Source organism: Neophocaena asiaeorientalis, unplaced genomic scaffold (genome assembly GCF_003031525.2).
Source record: "Neophocaena asiaeorientalis asiaeorientalis breed wild unplaced genomic scaffold, Neophocaena_asiaeorientalis_V1.1 scaffold689, whole genome shotgun sequence".
Taxonomy (NCBI): Eukaryota; Metazoa; Chordata; class Mammalia; order Artiodactyla; family Phocoenidae; genus Neophocaena; species Neophocaena asiaeorientalis.
Window position 1 is genome coordinate 2,446,743 of NW_020175666.1, and position 13,204 is coordinate 2,459,946.

General features: G+C 50.3%; 1 protein-coding gene across 2 annotated transcripts in view; it reads right to left on the minus strand.

The window, feature by feature from the left end:
* Positions 1-13,204, minus strand: part of XDH (xanthine dehydrogenase) — a 59,737-nt gene that overhangs the window by 36,038 nt on the left and 10,495 nt on the right. The window contains exons 5-12 of one of the 2 annotated variants that reach the window (XM_024731529.1): positions 10,715-10,841; positions 9,700-9,761; positions 6,353-6,421; positions 5,948-6,037; positions 4,734-4,875; positions 2,460-2,552; positions 1,723-1,874; positions 365-458 (exon numbers count right to left, since the gene is read on the minus strand). In XM_024731529.1, the coding sequence (XP_024587297.1) occupies positions 365-458; positions 1,723-1,874; positions 2,460-2,552; positions 4,734-4,875; positions 5,948-6,037; positions 6,353-6,421; positions 9,700-9,761; positions 10,715-10,841 (829 nt within the window). The remainder of the gene's footprint in view (positions 1-364; positions 459-1,722; positions 1,875-2,459; positions 2,553-4,733; positions 4,876-5,947; positions 6,038-6,352; positions 6,422-9,699; positions 9,762-10,714; positions 10,842-13,204) is intronic. The other variant, XM_024731531.1, reaches the window with a different exon arrangement.

Genomic DNA, 13,204 nt, shown 5'->3' on the forward strand with positions numbered 1-13,204 from the left:
ATATACTTTATTTCACTGTAAGGTTATATAGTTTAAGTTTTAATAGCTGCCATGTTTAACAAATGCTCAGATTCTCTGAAAACCCAGCAATCAGCTGCGGTGAGCAGTGTGCTCTGGCCCCAGCACACACCACTAAGTAAGGCATCTGGCTGACAGGTCCTGTTGTGAATTCTTAATAAAGTGGTGGTCCAGCTCTCCTGGTCCCCAACCTGGGCACATCTCCCTTTGCAGTTGCCAGGGATCCAAACTTCAGGAAAGCTGCATCGTTGAACTTTGGGCTCTGCTTCTCCAGAAAGTGACCTATCTTGTGAGACTCCACCCCATCCCCAGCCCTCTTTCCTGACCACTGTATGAGGCAGCTCACCTCTGGACACGATAGTCAGCTTGGTCCCACTGGCCATGAACACAGGGTTGAGGTCGGAGATGGGGCTGGCTGTGATGATGTTCCCTCCAATGCACTAGGACAAGCAGAGAGAGCGTGTGAGAGAGCCCACCCCAGGAAAGCCCTGCTCACACAGCTGGCTCCCGAACACACAGAAGGTGGGGGACACCTGCTGAAGGGAGAGCCCTGAGGTTCTCCACCCCTGTGGAGACACAGGAAGGATCAGCACAGTAAGAACTTGGGCATTCGGGCAACATGCAAGAGATTCCAGTGCCTGAGGTTGGCCCTCAGCTCTGAAATTTACCTGTTGGTAAACCAGGATCAGCCTTTAAAGTGTTTGTTTGATCGATTTCACCCAAACTCTTTCTGAAAGGGTTGATGTGGTTTATCACAGAGGCCATAGAGATTTAGTAAAAAAGAAATAAAAGGTAAAGATCAAGGAAAATGAGGAGGAAGGCTTAAGGATGAACAGTGTGTTCTAACTGAGCTTCCTTGGCAAAGAATGTAAGGAGAATCAGACACAGGGTTCCTATTATTAGAAAAGAGGAAGAAAACCAGTTGTTCCAGGAAAAAAAAAAAAAAAAAAAAAAATCCTTCCCAGAAGTAGATTGCATCTGAGCTTGGGAACTCAGCAGAGTTTTCTGGGTTTATGTCTCCTTATCTGTAATCAAAGGAGGCAGGTGCCTGGGGTAGGGTGATGAGAATGGGAGTAGGCTGTTTTGCTTTGTTTCTTGTTCTAATTTAAAACAACAACAGCAGTGGAATGGGAGGGCCAGCTTTTCTCCCAACTCCATCAACAACTGTGAGACTGAAATGGCGCCAGGTGTGAGAACGCCGTCTGCAAACCCAGAATTTGGGGGCCAGTCTGAAGACTTATTACAAACAGTCAAGAGGTGGGCCTCTCCCTCCTCTCAGGGGGTCTACCTCTGGTTCTCTCCCCAGCTCTGAAAGGCAGTCCCCCTTCCTATTTCAGCTTCTCCCTAACTTATCTCTCATTCACCTGCTGGCAGCCTCGGCCAAGTCCAGGAAGAGGGAGGCAGGTGGCTCCAACCTCAGGGGTAAAGACTGAGTCACAGCGTGGGTGCTTCCAAGGGTGGCCCGCAGGCCACCTTCATCAGAAACACCTGTGGGGCTTGTTAAACCCTGACCCGTGGGCTCCACTCCAGACCTGCCGTCAGACGCTCTGAGGGTGGGGCCCAGGAATCTGCATTTTCAACAAACACCCCAGGCAATTCTAAGCACTTAAGTTTGACACCCATTGGGTCTGCAGCAGAGTCCAGACTAGCGCCCCTCGCCTTGCGATGAAAACGTGCATCCTGGGCCCCTAAATAGGGACTCACCGCCACAGACTTGACCTGCTTCCCGGCAAACCAGCGCAGCTGCTGCAGGACGCCTCTGAACACCTCTGTTTTCTGGGTGGGAAGCTTAGCAACCGCATCGAGCAGGGTCTTTTCCACAGAGTTCAGGGGGCAAGCGGCTCCAAAGGAGATACCTGGGAACACACGCTCGGAATGACAGCGATCCCCGTCACAGCTCGGAAAGCACTTCCATACACAGCAGCCCCAGTAAGGCTAAACCTGGACGCACATCCTTGTATGGATGAGGAAATTAAGGCCCAGAGAGGTCAAGTGACCTGCCCAATGCCACACAGCTAATAAAAGAGCCAGGACTCAACCCCAGGCCTGTTGACCCTACAACCAGAGTGCTCGTTTCTCTAAACCAGTGGTTCTCAACTCAATAAAATCAGATCTCTGAGGGTGAAGTCTTGGCATTTTTTTTTTAAAAAGCACCCCAAAACTCCCCCCACCTACCCCCTATTTCCATGAGCGATTCTAACATGCAGCCAGGATAGAGAACAACTACGGAGAATCCCAAGCCCCTTGCCCGCTGGCACCCTACCATGGATGCTCCGAGGAGGACAGCACTGAGGGTGCCCACTTTCCGTGCAGGGCGGCTCCCAAAAATGCAGGCGGCAGAGGGAGCCAAAGAGGAGTCTTTCCTGGCACTCGTCATCCCCCCGCATGACCCACCTCCAGCATCCCAGACCCTCTGTGGGCTCAGGCAAACTTCCCCTTACCCTCCAGTCCATGCTCCACTGAATTCAGCTCAGGGATCCAGGTTGGGCAGATGATCACAGGAAAGAGCTGATTCTTAAACTTCATCTCAATGCCTGAAGAGAAACAAGAAGCCTCAAGTTATAGGTCTGTTGTTTATCACCAGGGCATTTTCCCCCACCACTGCACGCAGGACGGAGGACATATTCACGATCGTAACATGCTCCGTGGGTGACTTGGGGTGATTAGGGGTGCAGTGGACAAGATGTGAGAGTGAGTGCAGTTTCCGCACAGTCAGCCTGAAAGCTATGTCTTTCCCTCTCGAAAAAACCCGTCGGAATTCAAATAAGATGAACTCGAATTCGTGTGAGCATGTGTGCGTGCGTGTTTAATCACAATATTAGAAAAAGGGCATGAAAATAAGTCAGGAACGCTGGTAAGCACTTTACATATTTTAACTCAGTCCTCACAATAACACTATGAAATACTGTGATTTTCTCTGTTTATAGATGAAGAAACTGAGGCACAGGGAGGTTAAGTTTCTCGCCCAAATTACACAGCTAAGAATGGGCATATTTCAGTACCGGAGCAATTATTAGAATCGGGATGTAATAGTAATATGATATGAAAGTCTAACATTCAGACAAAAAAGGAAAATTGACTGAGAGAGAAAACTTCAGATTGGCCTCCCAGTCCCCAATATCTGTCTGAGTTCTTAAGGTGCATGGCTTGGTGGGACCGAATGTCTGTGTCTGGTTTCTGTCCTTCCGGTGAATCAAGTAAGAAACCTCTGCGAACAGACCTGCTTCTGTTCCTCAGACCCAGTTAGCACAGCACCTCTCCCAGCCCCGCCCACAGGGCTGTAGATGGAAAAGGGTAAGAAGGAAATGTCTGTGCATCAACCCCCCCTCCCGCCCCTTTCCAGTGCTGTTGAGGGTCTCTGAAGGGAGGCGCAGGCTTTGAGGAGTCTGGCCTGTTTGAATATCAGCTCGTAGGGCAAAGAATGTAGATGGAGGCACTAAGTGGCTCATTTTGATAAGGGGTTCTCTATGACCCACCTCCCCCTACGTCATGGCGGTAGGTGGTTACACTGTGTGGAGTGCGTGTGAGGGAGGAGGTAGAGCTGTGGCATGGTCTTAAGCAATTATTTCTAACTTGGAGCTTATAATATCTTTGTGAATGCCTTTCTCTTAGAATCTAACTGAGCCCAGGACATTGTGTGACTCGTGGCGAGGAACGTGTCATATACCCAAGGACCCCAAATATTCTTCCAGCCAGTCATTCTCCACCTTAACTCATGGGACCCCGGGCCCTTGGGTCATGGCTACACAGGCCAGCCACTGTGGTCATATCACCTGAGGCACGTCTCACAGGCCACCCTGCCATCCTGATGTGTCACATTACTGCAGCAGGGGACTCTGTACAGCACCTGTGCTCACAAGGGTGGCCCAGCTCAGCACTTCACCAGCACAGACCTGAGCCAGGCCCTCCTCTCTGTGGCTGAAGAACCAACCAGAACCCAGGGCTCGGGGGGTCCCTCCAGAGCCAGAGCCAGGAGTCCCCCACAAGCTGGACTTGGCTGCTTAAAAGCATGTCAAGTTCCCCCAAACCAGGGTTCCTCTGAGGCAGACCTCGGCTGTGCCACCATCCTCTCCTTGGATCCCCACTGGGCTTGGGTCCAGCCAAGTGGAAACGGGCCAGGCCAGGTTTATAAATGGATGGAGACGAGCAGGGACCTGGGCACCTCTGCTCCTGTGTCTTCAAGGACCAAGCCCGAGAGCTGCACATCTGGTGTCTCCTTGACCTGTTCACGTACCGCGGGCCTCATGTCCCAGGTGGTGGCACCACACGGCAGGTGGCCACAGTCATGGGCGACACAGCACAGTCACACTTGGACATCTCCTCTCCCTAGCCTTACCACATCACCCCCAGAAAAGGGAGGGCAAGAGAGTGACCTTTATGGAACCCCTAGTGTCCGTCAGGCACCGGCCCAGACACGTAAGCTACGTTGCTCCCTCCGCCTTTAGACTGAGGGACACTGAAGGGAAGGGGTCTGGTCCAGGTGATCTGGGTACCCCTGGCTCTCCCAGTGTACCCAGCGCAGAGCAGGCTCCCTGTCAGTGCTTACGGAGAACAGTCAGCAAGGAGTTCAGTGAGTACTCAGGACAACCCTTAGAGGAGGTGTTATTACTCCACATATGAAATGGGGAAGTGAGGGCAAAAGAGGACACACAGAGGACACACAGCCACAGGGGCTGAACTGGGCAGACTGGCCCAGGGCCACCCCGCGCCCTTACCAATCTCCGTGTTCCCCACCACCAGCTTGGCCTCAGGGTGCTGCGCTTTGAGGTCCAGCAGCTCGTTCAGGGCCGAGGCCTGGATCCAGGTCACACGCTCCCCTTCAAAACGCAGCTGCTTCTGCGGAATGTCTTTCAGCCTCTGGAAAATGAAGTTTTCTTACCGTGCTGCCTCTTCCTCCCCACTGCCATTCCCAGGGCCATCGCTTTAAGTTTGCAAGGGGATCAACTCTACTATGGATTTGTTTAATACTGAATTCAGATGGAAAATGCATGTCAGGGGAGAAGGGAGGGAGGACACCATGTATCGAGGCAGGAATTACGTTGCAGCTCTTTTATAGACATTATGTCACTTAGTCTTCAGAAGATCTCAGTGAAGGAGGCACTGTTAGTCTCATCTTTTACAGGTGAAGGAGGAAGCTGAGGATCAAGGTTATGGGACCTGCTGAAGGTCACTGCCGCAAGGTGACTTGAACTGTCCCACACTGTCTCCAGGAGGTACGGGAGGCGGATCAGAAGGGGATGCAATGGAAGGTTGGCTCTAGAGCATGAGGGGTGATGTGGGGCTGAGAGAGAAAACTCCCAAATCAAACTGATGGTTTTTCAAGGTTTCACAGAGAAAGATATGCTGGCGGTCTGCTGCAAAGCCGTTCTTTCTGGCCTGTTGAATTCATAAAGCAGCCTTCGTGAGCTCACCACCCCCTGAGAAATCTGCACCTGAGAAACCTTGAGAGTGGCTTGATTATTATTATTATTTTGGTCACGATGTTGGAGTGAAGGAGCAGAATCATCAAGGTGAGAAAGTAGGCATGAGAGGCGTCCTTAAGACATGGCTGCAGGCCATGGATTGTGTCCTTTGAACACAGCTCCCTTTGTTTGTTTGTTTCGTATATAAATGGACTGCTAACAGAAAGAAGAATGGATTGCTTGAGGGCTTATACATGAGATTTAGCCCGGAGGTCACCAAATACTTCTGGAGCTCCTGTTACTGTACACAGCGTGCCAAAGGGATCCACTCCCTCAGAGTGACACGTGTGAGAAGGAGAGAAGTGTGGGTCCCTGTGGGAATATGTGGCACAGGGACTTGACGTTTGGGTGTTAGAGAAAGGAAGGGAAATTCAGGCTGAAATCTACAGGACGAGGAGGACACAAAGGCCCCAGTGGGTACGAGTGGGACCCAACAGGTCTCCAGGGGCTCGTGGGGCATCACCTACCAGCAACTCTGGGGGGAAGATGGGTTCCTGGGTGGGATCCAAGGGCATGAATTCCTCTGGGTTGAATAAAGATGGCGAGAGAGTGACCTGCTGGAAAAGGGGACAGATGAGTGATACACTGTCCCCTCCTTTAAAATGCCCCACAGGGCTGGCCTAGCCCTCTGTCCAAGCGAGCTCATCCACAGACCCCAGCAGGCTGGTGGAGGAGCTGGTATCTCCTGGGAAGAAGGGACAAGGAGGTCTTGACAGAGGATCCAGGGCTAATGTACACATTCACCACCCTCGTGGCTGGGGTGTAACCGTTTCCTCTTCCAGCCACCACTGCCCAGAGTGTGGAGAGAGCCCACTCGCTCCTTTGATCTGAGGCTGGCCCTCAGGCTTCCAGGCTGAAAAGGATCCGCTTACCTTGTGGTCTTTCTTCTGGTCCATGCAGCAGTTCGGGCTGTTCCCATTTGCTCCACAGCATCCACCATCCTAGAGAGATGACCGACATTCACGCAAAGATATTTGCAAAGAGTTTCCACAGAAGCTAAAGAACCTAGATGATTACTATCAAATGAGATCCGGGTACGATACCTATTCCAGCATCAAAAGGAACAGCAGATACCCCACCCCATCCCACTTGCCTCTGCACAGAGGAAAGGCCTCTGCTTTAACTACTTTCACTTCGTTAGCGTAGATTAAATAAGTTGAGAATAAACAAACAGGACCTCTCCTCCTGGAAGCAGCAGGGATATTTAATTATGAGAAAACTTCTCCATAAAAGCTAGTCCTATTTTATCAAATCATCCCTTTGTGCCCACATTCCTCTTCAGTACTGCTTCCTGAGGAGGCCTTCGTTCCCCGACCAGGGATCGAACCTGTGTCCCCTGCAGGGGAAGCACAGGGTCTTAACCACTGGACCACTAGGGAAGCCCCTCATGCCTCTACTTCTAAACCATCAAGTTCTATGGGAATGGGCTGGGCGCCTCCCAGGCTGGAGTCTTTGGGGGGCTGCTGCCAAAGACGTTCAGGACCAGCAGTGTGCCCGGCCAGTGTGCCTGATGGCCTTCCCACGCCTTCTCAGGCACTTCTCGCCAGAAAGCTCACTCTTTATTCCTCACTGCAGGCCTGTTCTGGAGGATATGTACAGGTCTGATGACTCATCACCTATGGGGAAAGGACTTGCTCAGGACCTCTTGGGGTGCCAATGGCGGAGCACAGAATAGAGCCCAGATTGCTACCTCCCAAAACCAATGCACTGAAGGTGGGAAAGGGTGTGTTCACCTGACTGATCTAGCCCAAGGAGGCAGGAGTCTCAGCTCAGAGCCCCAGGAGACACTACAGAATCGTGGAGTTGTGCTAAGAGGCAGAAGTGGGGGAACTCCCAGCCACAGACCTAGACACATTTCCAGGGCAGCCATTCCTGGGGGAGCAGGCTGGGAGTAGCCCTTCCTTACGCAAATCATGGAAGACACCATTCATGCCGACATTTCCCAAAGGGTGAGTCACCACCCACCAGTGTGCCCGAGGAAGTTCTCAGAGGGCCAAGGAGGCCGAAGGTGTAGCCTCTGAGAACGTGCAAGCACTGTCAGACTTGCCTCAACCCCCCTGCACGTGCTGCCCTGCGTGCAGACCCCTCTTGCATTCACTGCTTTGCCACTGGATCTCAGAGCGGCTCGGTCTATTTTGTACCGCCACACCACCACCTTGCCCTTCCCCTCTGAATCTGGACAGAACGGAGAGGGCCTCTTCGCATCTCTCTTTTTGCAGGAGCGATGTGGAAAATTACCAGGCCCTGCGTACAGTAAGACAACAGCCTCCCTCACCGGGTCCTTGTGGGGAAGGATATATTTCGCAAAAGTGGATTATTCAGATAATGAAAGTGTCAGCACTTTCTTACTTAGATCTTTTTCCTTGATAATTCATTGATGTGTTTATGACATAAATTACTATAACGTACAATAATGTGTCACTGCCCTCAAGGCCTACTGCGGTTAGATAAGGCTAGGGTTTTTCCCCAGAGAGATTTCCACTTTTCTCAGTAGGCTAAAACTACTGGGCTTATTTTTATGGTTCCCCCATTTCCTTCCTTGCTGCCAGGTGAACGTTGTCATTTCCTGCTGTGAACAGGCTGCCTCGCTATAGCATGCTCTTCTCACCCTCTTCCGGTGTGTGCTACGGCCATGAAAACTAGATAGATGAGCTTTTTAGAACTGTGTGTAAGGTAACAATTAAAAGGCTCTGAATAAAGGCCTTGGGGGCCTCCAAGGAGTAACATGCATGAGCTTCTGAGAGGCTCACATTCCGTGAGCCAGTCATTTTGCCTGCTTGGAGGACCCAGCTCTACTCTGCTCTACGCTGCCAGGCAGCTGGAGTGAAGGGGGTGCAGCTCACCTCCTCCCATGGTGTCACAATAGACTCGGGAACTGTGTAAATGATGATAAAACTCTGACCCACAGAAGGAGTATAATTGTCAGCCACACTCAAAAGCCCTTCTCTCTGGAGAAACCAGGAGAGCTGGTCAGATTGTATTTCTTTGAGGAGCCTCCTATGAAGTAAGTACATGCACAAGATTAACAACCCCTGGTTCTCAGGGAAGCCTAAGCGATACATGAAGATCAAAGATGGGTCATGGAAAAAATGTACCAGCGTCATAATTTATGTTGCCATTTACTGAAAATGTAAGATGTGCCAGGCATCGTCCTAAGAGCTTTACAAGAAGTCTTTTCTACAAGCACTGTAAGGTAGGTGTTATTACAATCCCCAATTTAGAAACAAGGAAATTTGCCCAATATCATGCATCAGTTAAGTGATGGAATGGGATTTGAACCCAGGTCTGCAGATTCTGAATCTAAGCTTTCAATCATTTTCATTTAAATCCGTACCTCCTGGTTCCGCATCGTCAACAGCATTCACCAGGATGTGGCATTTTCCATCCTTAGAGGCTCCACCTCCATCTCCACCCTTTTGGGCTACTGGGACACAATACTCCTTTTTGTACTGTACCAGCTCTAAAAGTCAGTGAAAGGTACAGGAGTCTGTGGCTCTCCCCTTAACCCAGAATCAAACTGACACGAGACAGTTTGATTGGAGTCAGGATCAACTTGACCCAGCTGGGAAATCAGGTAAAATCTGGGGAGATTACGCCAAGAAAGGAGAAGCTAGCCCTCCGTCCTCCTTGCCAGATGACAGGTGTGTGTCTGCATTTATGTAATCGATGCTCATGCACCCCAGCTGTGGTTTCTCACGCAGAGGAATATGAACACTACAGGGGTTCACACACTGTCTGAAGATCTAATTAGCAGTTTCATAAGCCCAGCAGAGTGCCAGCTGCAGAAAGCAGCGGGGACAGCAGGGAAAGGAGGAGGGACTCGAGTGCTGAGTCAGGCTGGGCTGTTATTAAATGCCACGTTCAGCACCTGTGCCATGGGTGAGCATGCCAGTCACCAAGGAAGGATGCCAAGCCCGAATGCCCTGGAGGAAATTAGCTCTTAGGCAGAATGTCTCTTCCAGTAACCAGTTCTCCAGGCCTTCCCTGGAAGAAAAGTCTCCGTGCTATTGATGAGAACCACCACCTCCCTCCAACCCCCAGAATAAGAACGGCACAGCCCAACGCCCCTGCCAGGGACCTGCGGCAGAAGGACCCGCCAGCTGGACACATGATCATTTTTCTCTGTAACCCAGAGGCCCATGGCGTCCCTCCCAGCTGTGATTCCTGAGTGTTGCTGCTTCAGGAGCAGGGCCGTTGCTGTCCCAGGGCCCCAACTCACCTTGGCGAAGGTCCGGAAGCCCTGGAGGATGGGTCTGTAGCCTGTACAACGGCACACGTTTCCTGTGGGCCAAGGAAAAAGCTGCAGTGTCAGCGCAGGCCCCGGAGCAGCTAAGGGGTTTGTGGCTTTGCTCCCAGCTCAGTTAAATGCTCTCTTTACATATTCTATTTTCTTTGCTTGGAATGACCCTCCTCCTGCTTGTATCCCTGACTTCAAAACATCTACCACTTCTTCCAGGAAGCCTTGCTAGAATGCCTAGACTGAATCAGGTGCTCCTCCTAAGTCCTCCCACGGTGCCTAGTCATAGCTTTATCAGTGAGCTTATCAAACTACATTATAAGCTCTCTTCCCCTTCAGAGTACAACCTCCTTGAGAGGAGGGACTGTGTCTTTCATCCCTGTGTCCCCTGTACCCTGTATTGTGCCTGACATATGATAGGACTTCACATAACTGACTGAATAAATGATGCATTAAAATGGATTGAATGAATGGGGAGCCTTCTCTACTCAATTCAGAGGAACAGATACCAGGCCCAACCATCTGGGCCCATTCACAGAAGGCAAAGTGGGAAGCCAGTCCCTGCTCAAGGCTCAGAGTCATGGCCTCCTTCCTCATAGGTGGCCCTTGCCCTGCAGAACCCTGCTCTGAGGAAGCAGCAAGGGAAGACGCCATGTCATTAGCTTCTGTGCGGTTTCCCAGACGATCTCCTCCCACTCCGGCCACTCATGGCTACCCCGTCCTAGCATGGGGTGAGAGCAGAAGACACCTCAGGAAGATGAACACTAAGGCAGGAGACCCCAGAAGGTCTCCAAACCACCCAAGTGTTCTTCCAATTAAGAAAGCACCACCCTTCCAGTCAATCGTAACCAACATGGTGGGATGGCCTGAGCCTTTCCCTCAAAAGGCGGTGTCTGGAACTCCTACTCCACGCCTGGCATCCACTCTGGCCCTGCCCTGCCCTCCTCAGAGCCCCACTTGCCACCCCACCTACCAGGCCCTGCCTCAAGGCCCATACCCTGGAAGGCATCCTCGATCTCCTCAACAGTGGGCTCGGGCTGGTTCCGAAGCAGCGCGTACATGCTCATGACGATGCCGGGGGTGCAGAACCCACACTGGGAGCCGTGGCTTTTGGCGATTCTCTCCTAAAAGGGGCAGATGACGTAGACACCTGTGTTGCAGAACCCCTCCCAGGCTCCCTCGTGACTCAACTGGAGCCAGCCCATGTCGACAGGCAGTGTAGGGCAGCAGACCGCATGAAGTCAAGTCGTAGTGCCGCCACTTCCCAGCTGCGACCTTGGCCAGGTTACCAAGCCTCACTAAGCCTTGTCTATATGTTTAGGACCATCCTAGCACTTAGAGGATTCAGTGAGGTCATTCACGTAAAACTCTTAACATCATCCCTGGCATAGAGGAAGGAGTCAACCCATGGGAGTTATAAATAGGACAGCCCCCTCAAAGAACGACGACTGTTAAAGCCAGAGGGGCTTCTCACCCTTCATTCCCTTCACTAGAGAGAGGAGGAAGCAGGCTCAGAGATTTAAGAGATGTATGCAAGATCACACATGGTGAATGCAAGAGCTGTGTCAGGTTCTTCTAACTACACTACCCCACAATCCAAAATCAACCAAATGAATGCATTTTATTCCAAATCAGAATGCTGCTGTATGCTTATGTGAAGGCAATCCTTGAAGTCCAATGGGTGGGGACTTAAGAATTGGGAAATGTGTGATATAGAATTCACTAAAAGCATTGAATGTCACAGAATTTTCATTCAAACCTGCAAGATTTTTATTACAAGGAGATTCTCCTCATCTACACTATTTTTTAATCTCTGGGAATCTCTCTTGGAACTTACATTAAGTAAAATTGCTAGAATGTTGTATCCCCAGTGCCTAGCATAGATAGTCATTCATTTGACAGATATTTACTGAGAAACTATTATGTACCAGGAGTGGTAAAGGCACTGGGGACAGAGAGTGAAGAAGAGAGATGAGGTTCCTGCTCTCATGAAGCTCATATCCTAGTAGGGAAAATACTGACAAAAACAAAGAAGAAAATTTGAGGTGGAGGTCAGTGCTATGTAGAGAATTAGTACAAGAGGACATGACCCAGAGTGACTAGTGGCTATTTGGAGTGGTTAGAAAAGCCACTCTGAAAAAGTGACCTTCCAGTTGAACTTAAAGACGTAATTTGGAGCAGGGAAGGGTGTATCCCAGGCAGAGGGAACAGCAAGTGCAAAGGCTCTGAGCACAGACAGTGCAAAAGTCTGATGCGCTAGAGCTGCTGAAAGGCCAGGGTGGATGGAATCCTGGGACAAGGGATGTCAGCTGGGGCAATAGGCAGCAGCCAGTCCATGCAGCTCTTCATAAGCCAGGGTTAGGGATCCGGATTGTTATTCTGGGTGTGATAATGAGAGGCCTTTAAGGGGAATTTCAGCAGGGCTTGATATGATCGAATTTGTGTTTTTAAAGAATCATTCTAGCTGCTGGGCAGGAAACAGCTGTAGGGGCAAGAGAAGAAACAGGGGAACAGGACACTAAAGTGGCCTAGGCAAGAGGGGATAGTGACTTGAACCAAACATTAATGAGGGAAACAGAGGAAAAAAATGAAGATCTCATTGTAAAGTTTGGAGGTAGAGTAGTTACTACTTCTGGATGGATTGGGTGTGGTGTATCAGAGAAAGAATCATAGGTGACTCCTAGATTTTTATCTTGAGCAATTGGGTGGATGCTTTTGCCACTGACTCAAATGGAGGAAGACCAGGGAAGTAAGAAGTTGGGGGGAAAATAGGGTTTTGTTAAGCTTGAGGTTAGACATCCATCTAGCGATTTAAGTAGGCAGCTGGAAAGAGGAGTCTGGTCTCTGAGGAGAGGTCGAAACTGAAGATACAAAGATGATGTATTCACATGTAGATGGCATTAAACTCACCTCAGGAGAGTGTGAAGGCGGAGAAGAGATAGGGCCCAGGCCAGAGCCCAGGGTGCTGCAGCAATTAGGCACTAAGCCGAGGAAGAGCTGTACGTGGTGCAAGCATGGAGGTAGGAGGAAAATGAGGGAAGTGTGGTGTGGTAGAAGCCAAGAGAAAAACATAAATGGACAAGAGGAAGTGGAATCTACAGCTTATGTGGAGCCAAAAGAAGTACGTCAGGAAAAAGGATCTATTCCATTGGAAAGAGAGGGTTTTCACCTCACTGTACGGATACGATCCCTGCGTTTAAACGGTTCATTCTTTCTTTCATCTATGTTTCAAAGAAAAGTACAAGCCCTCATTAATCTTCGCACATCTGCTGCAGGCTGGACAAGTTTAGTAATCTGCCCTTTTCCCGCCTAGGAAGCAAAGACATGGCAGTGAAGCAATGCCACCCCACCGCGCTCTGACCCCGCATGACCGGCCCAAGATGCTCCCTCCAGGGAGTATAATTAGTTTGTATACTATAATTATAATATATAATAGTATAATTAGTTTGCTAATTATATAGCCGGCGATCCTGACTCCAGACTCACA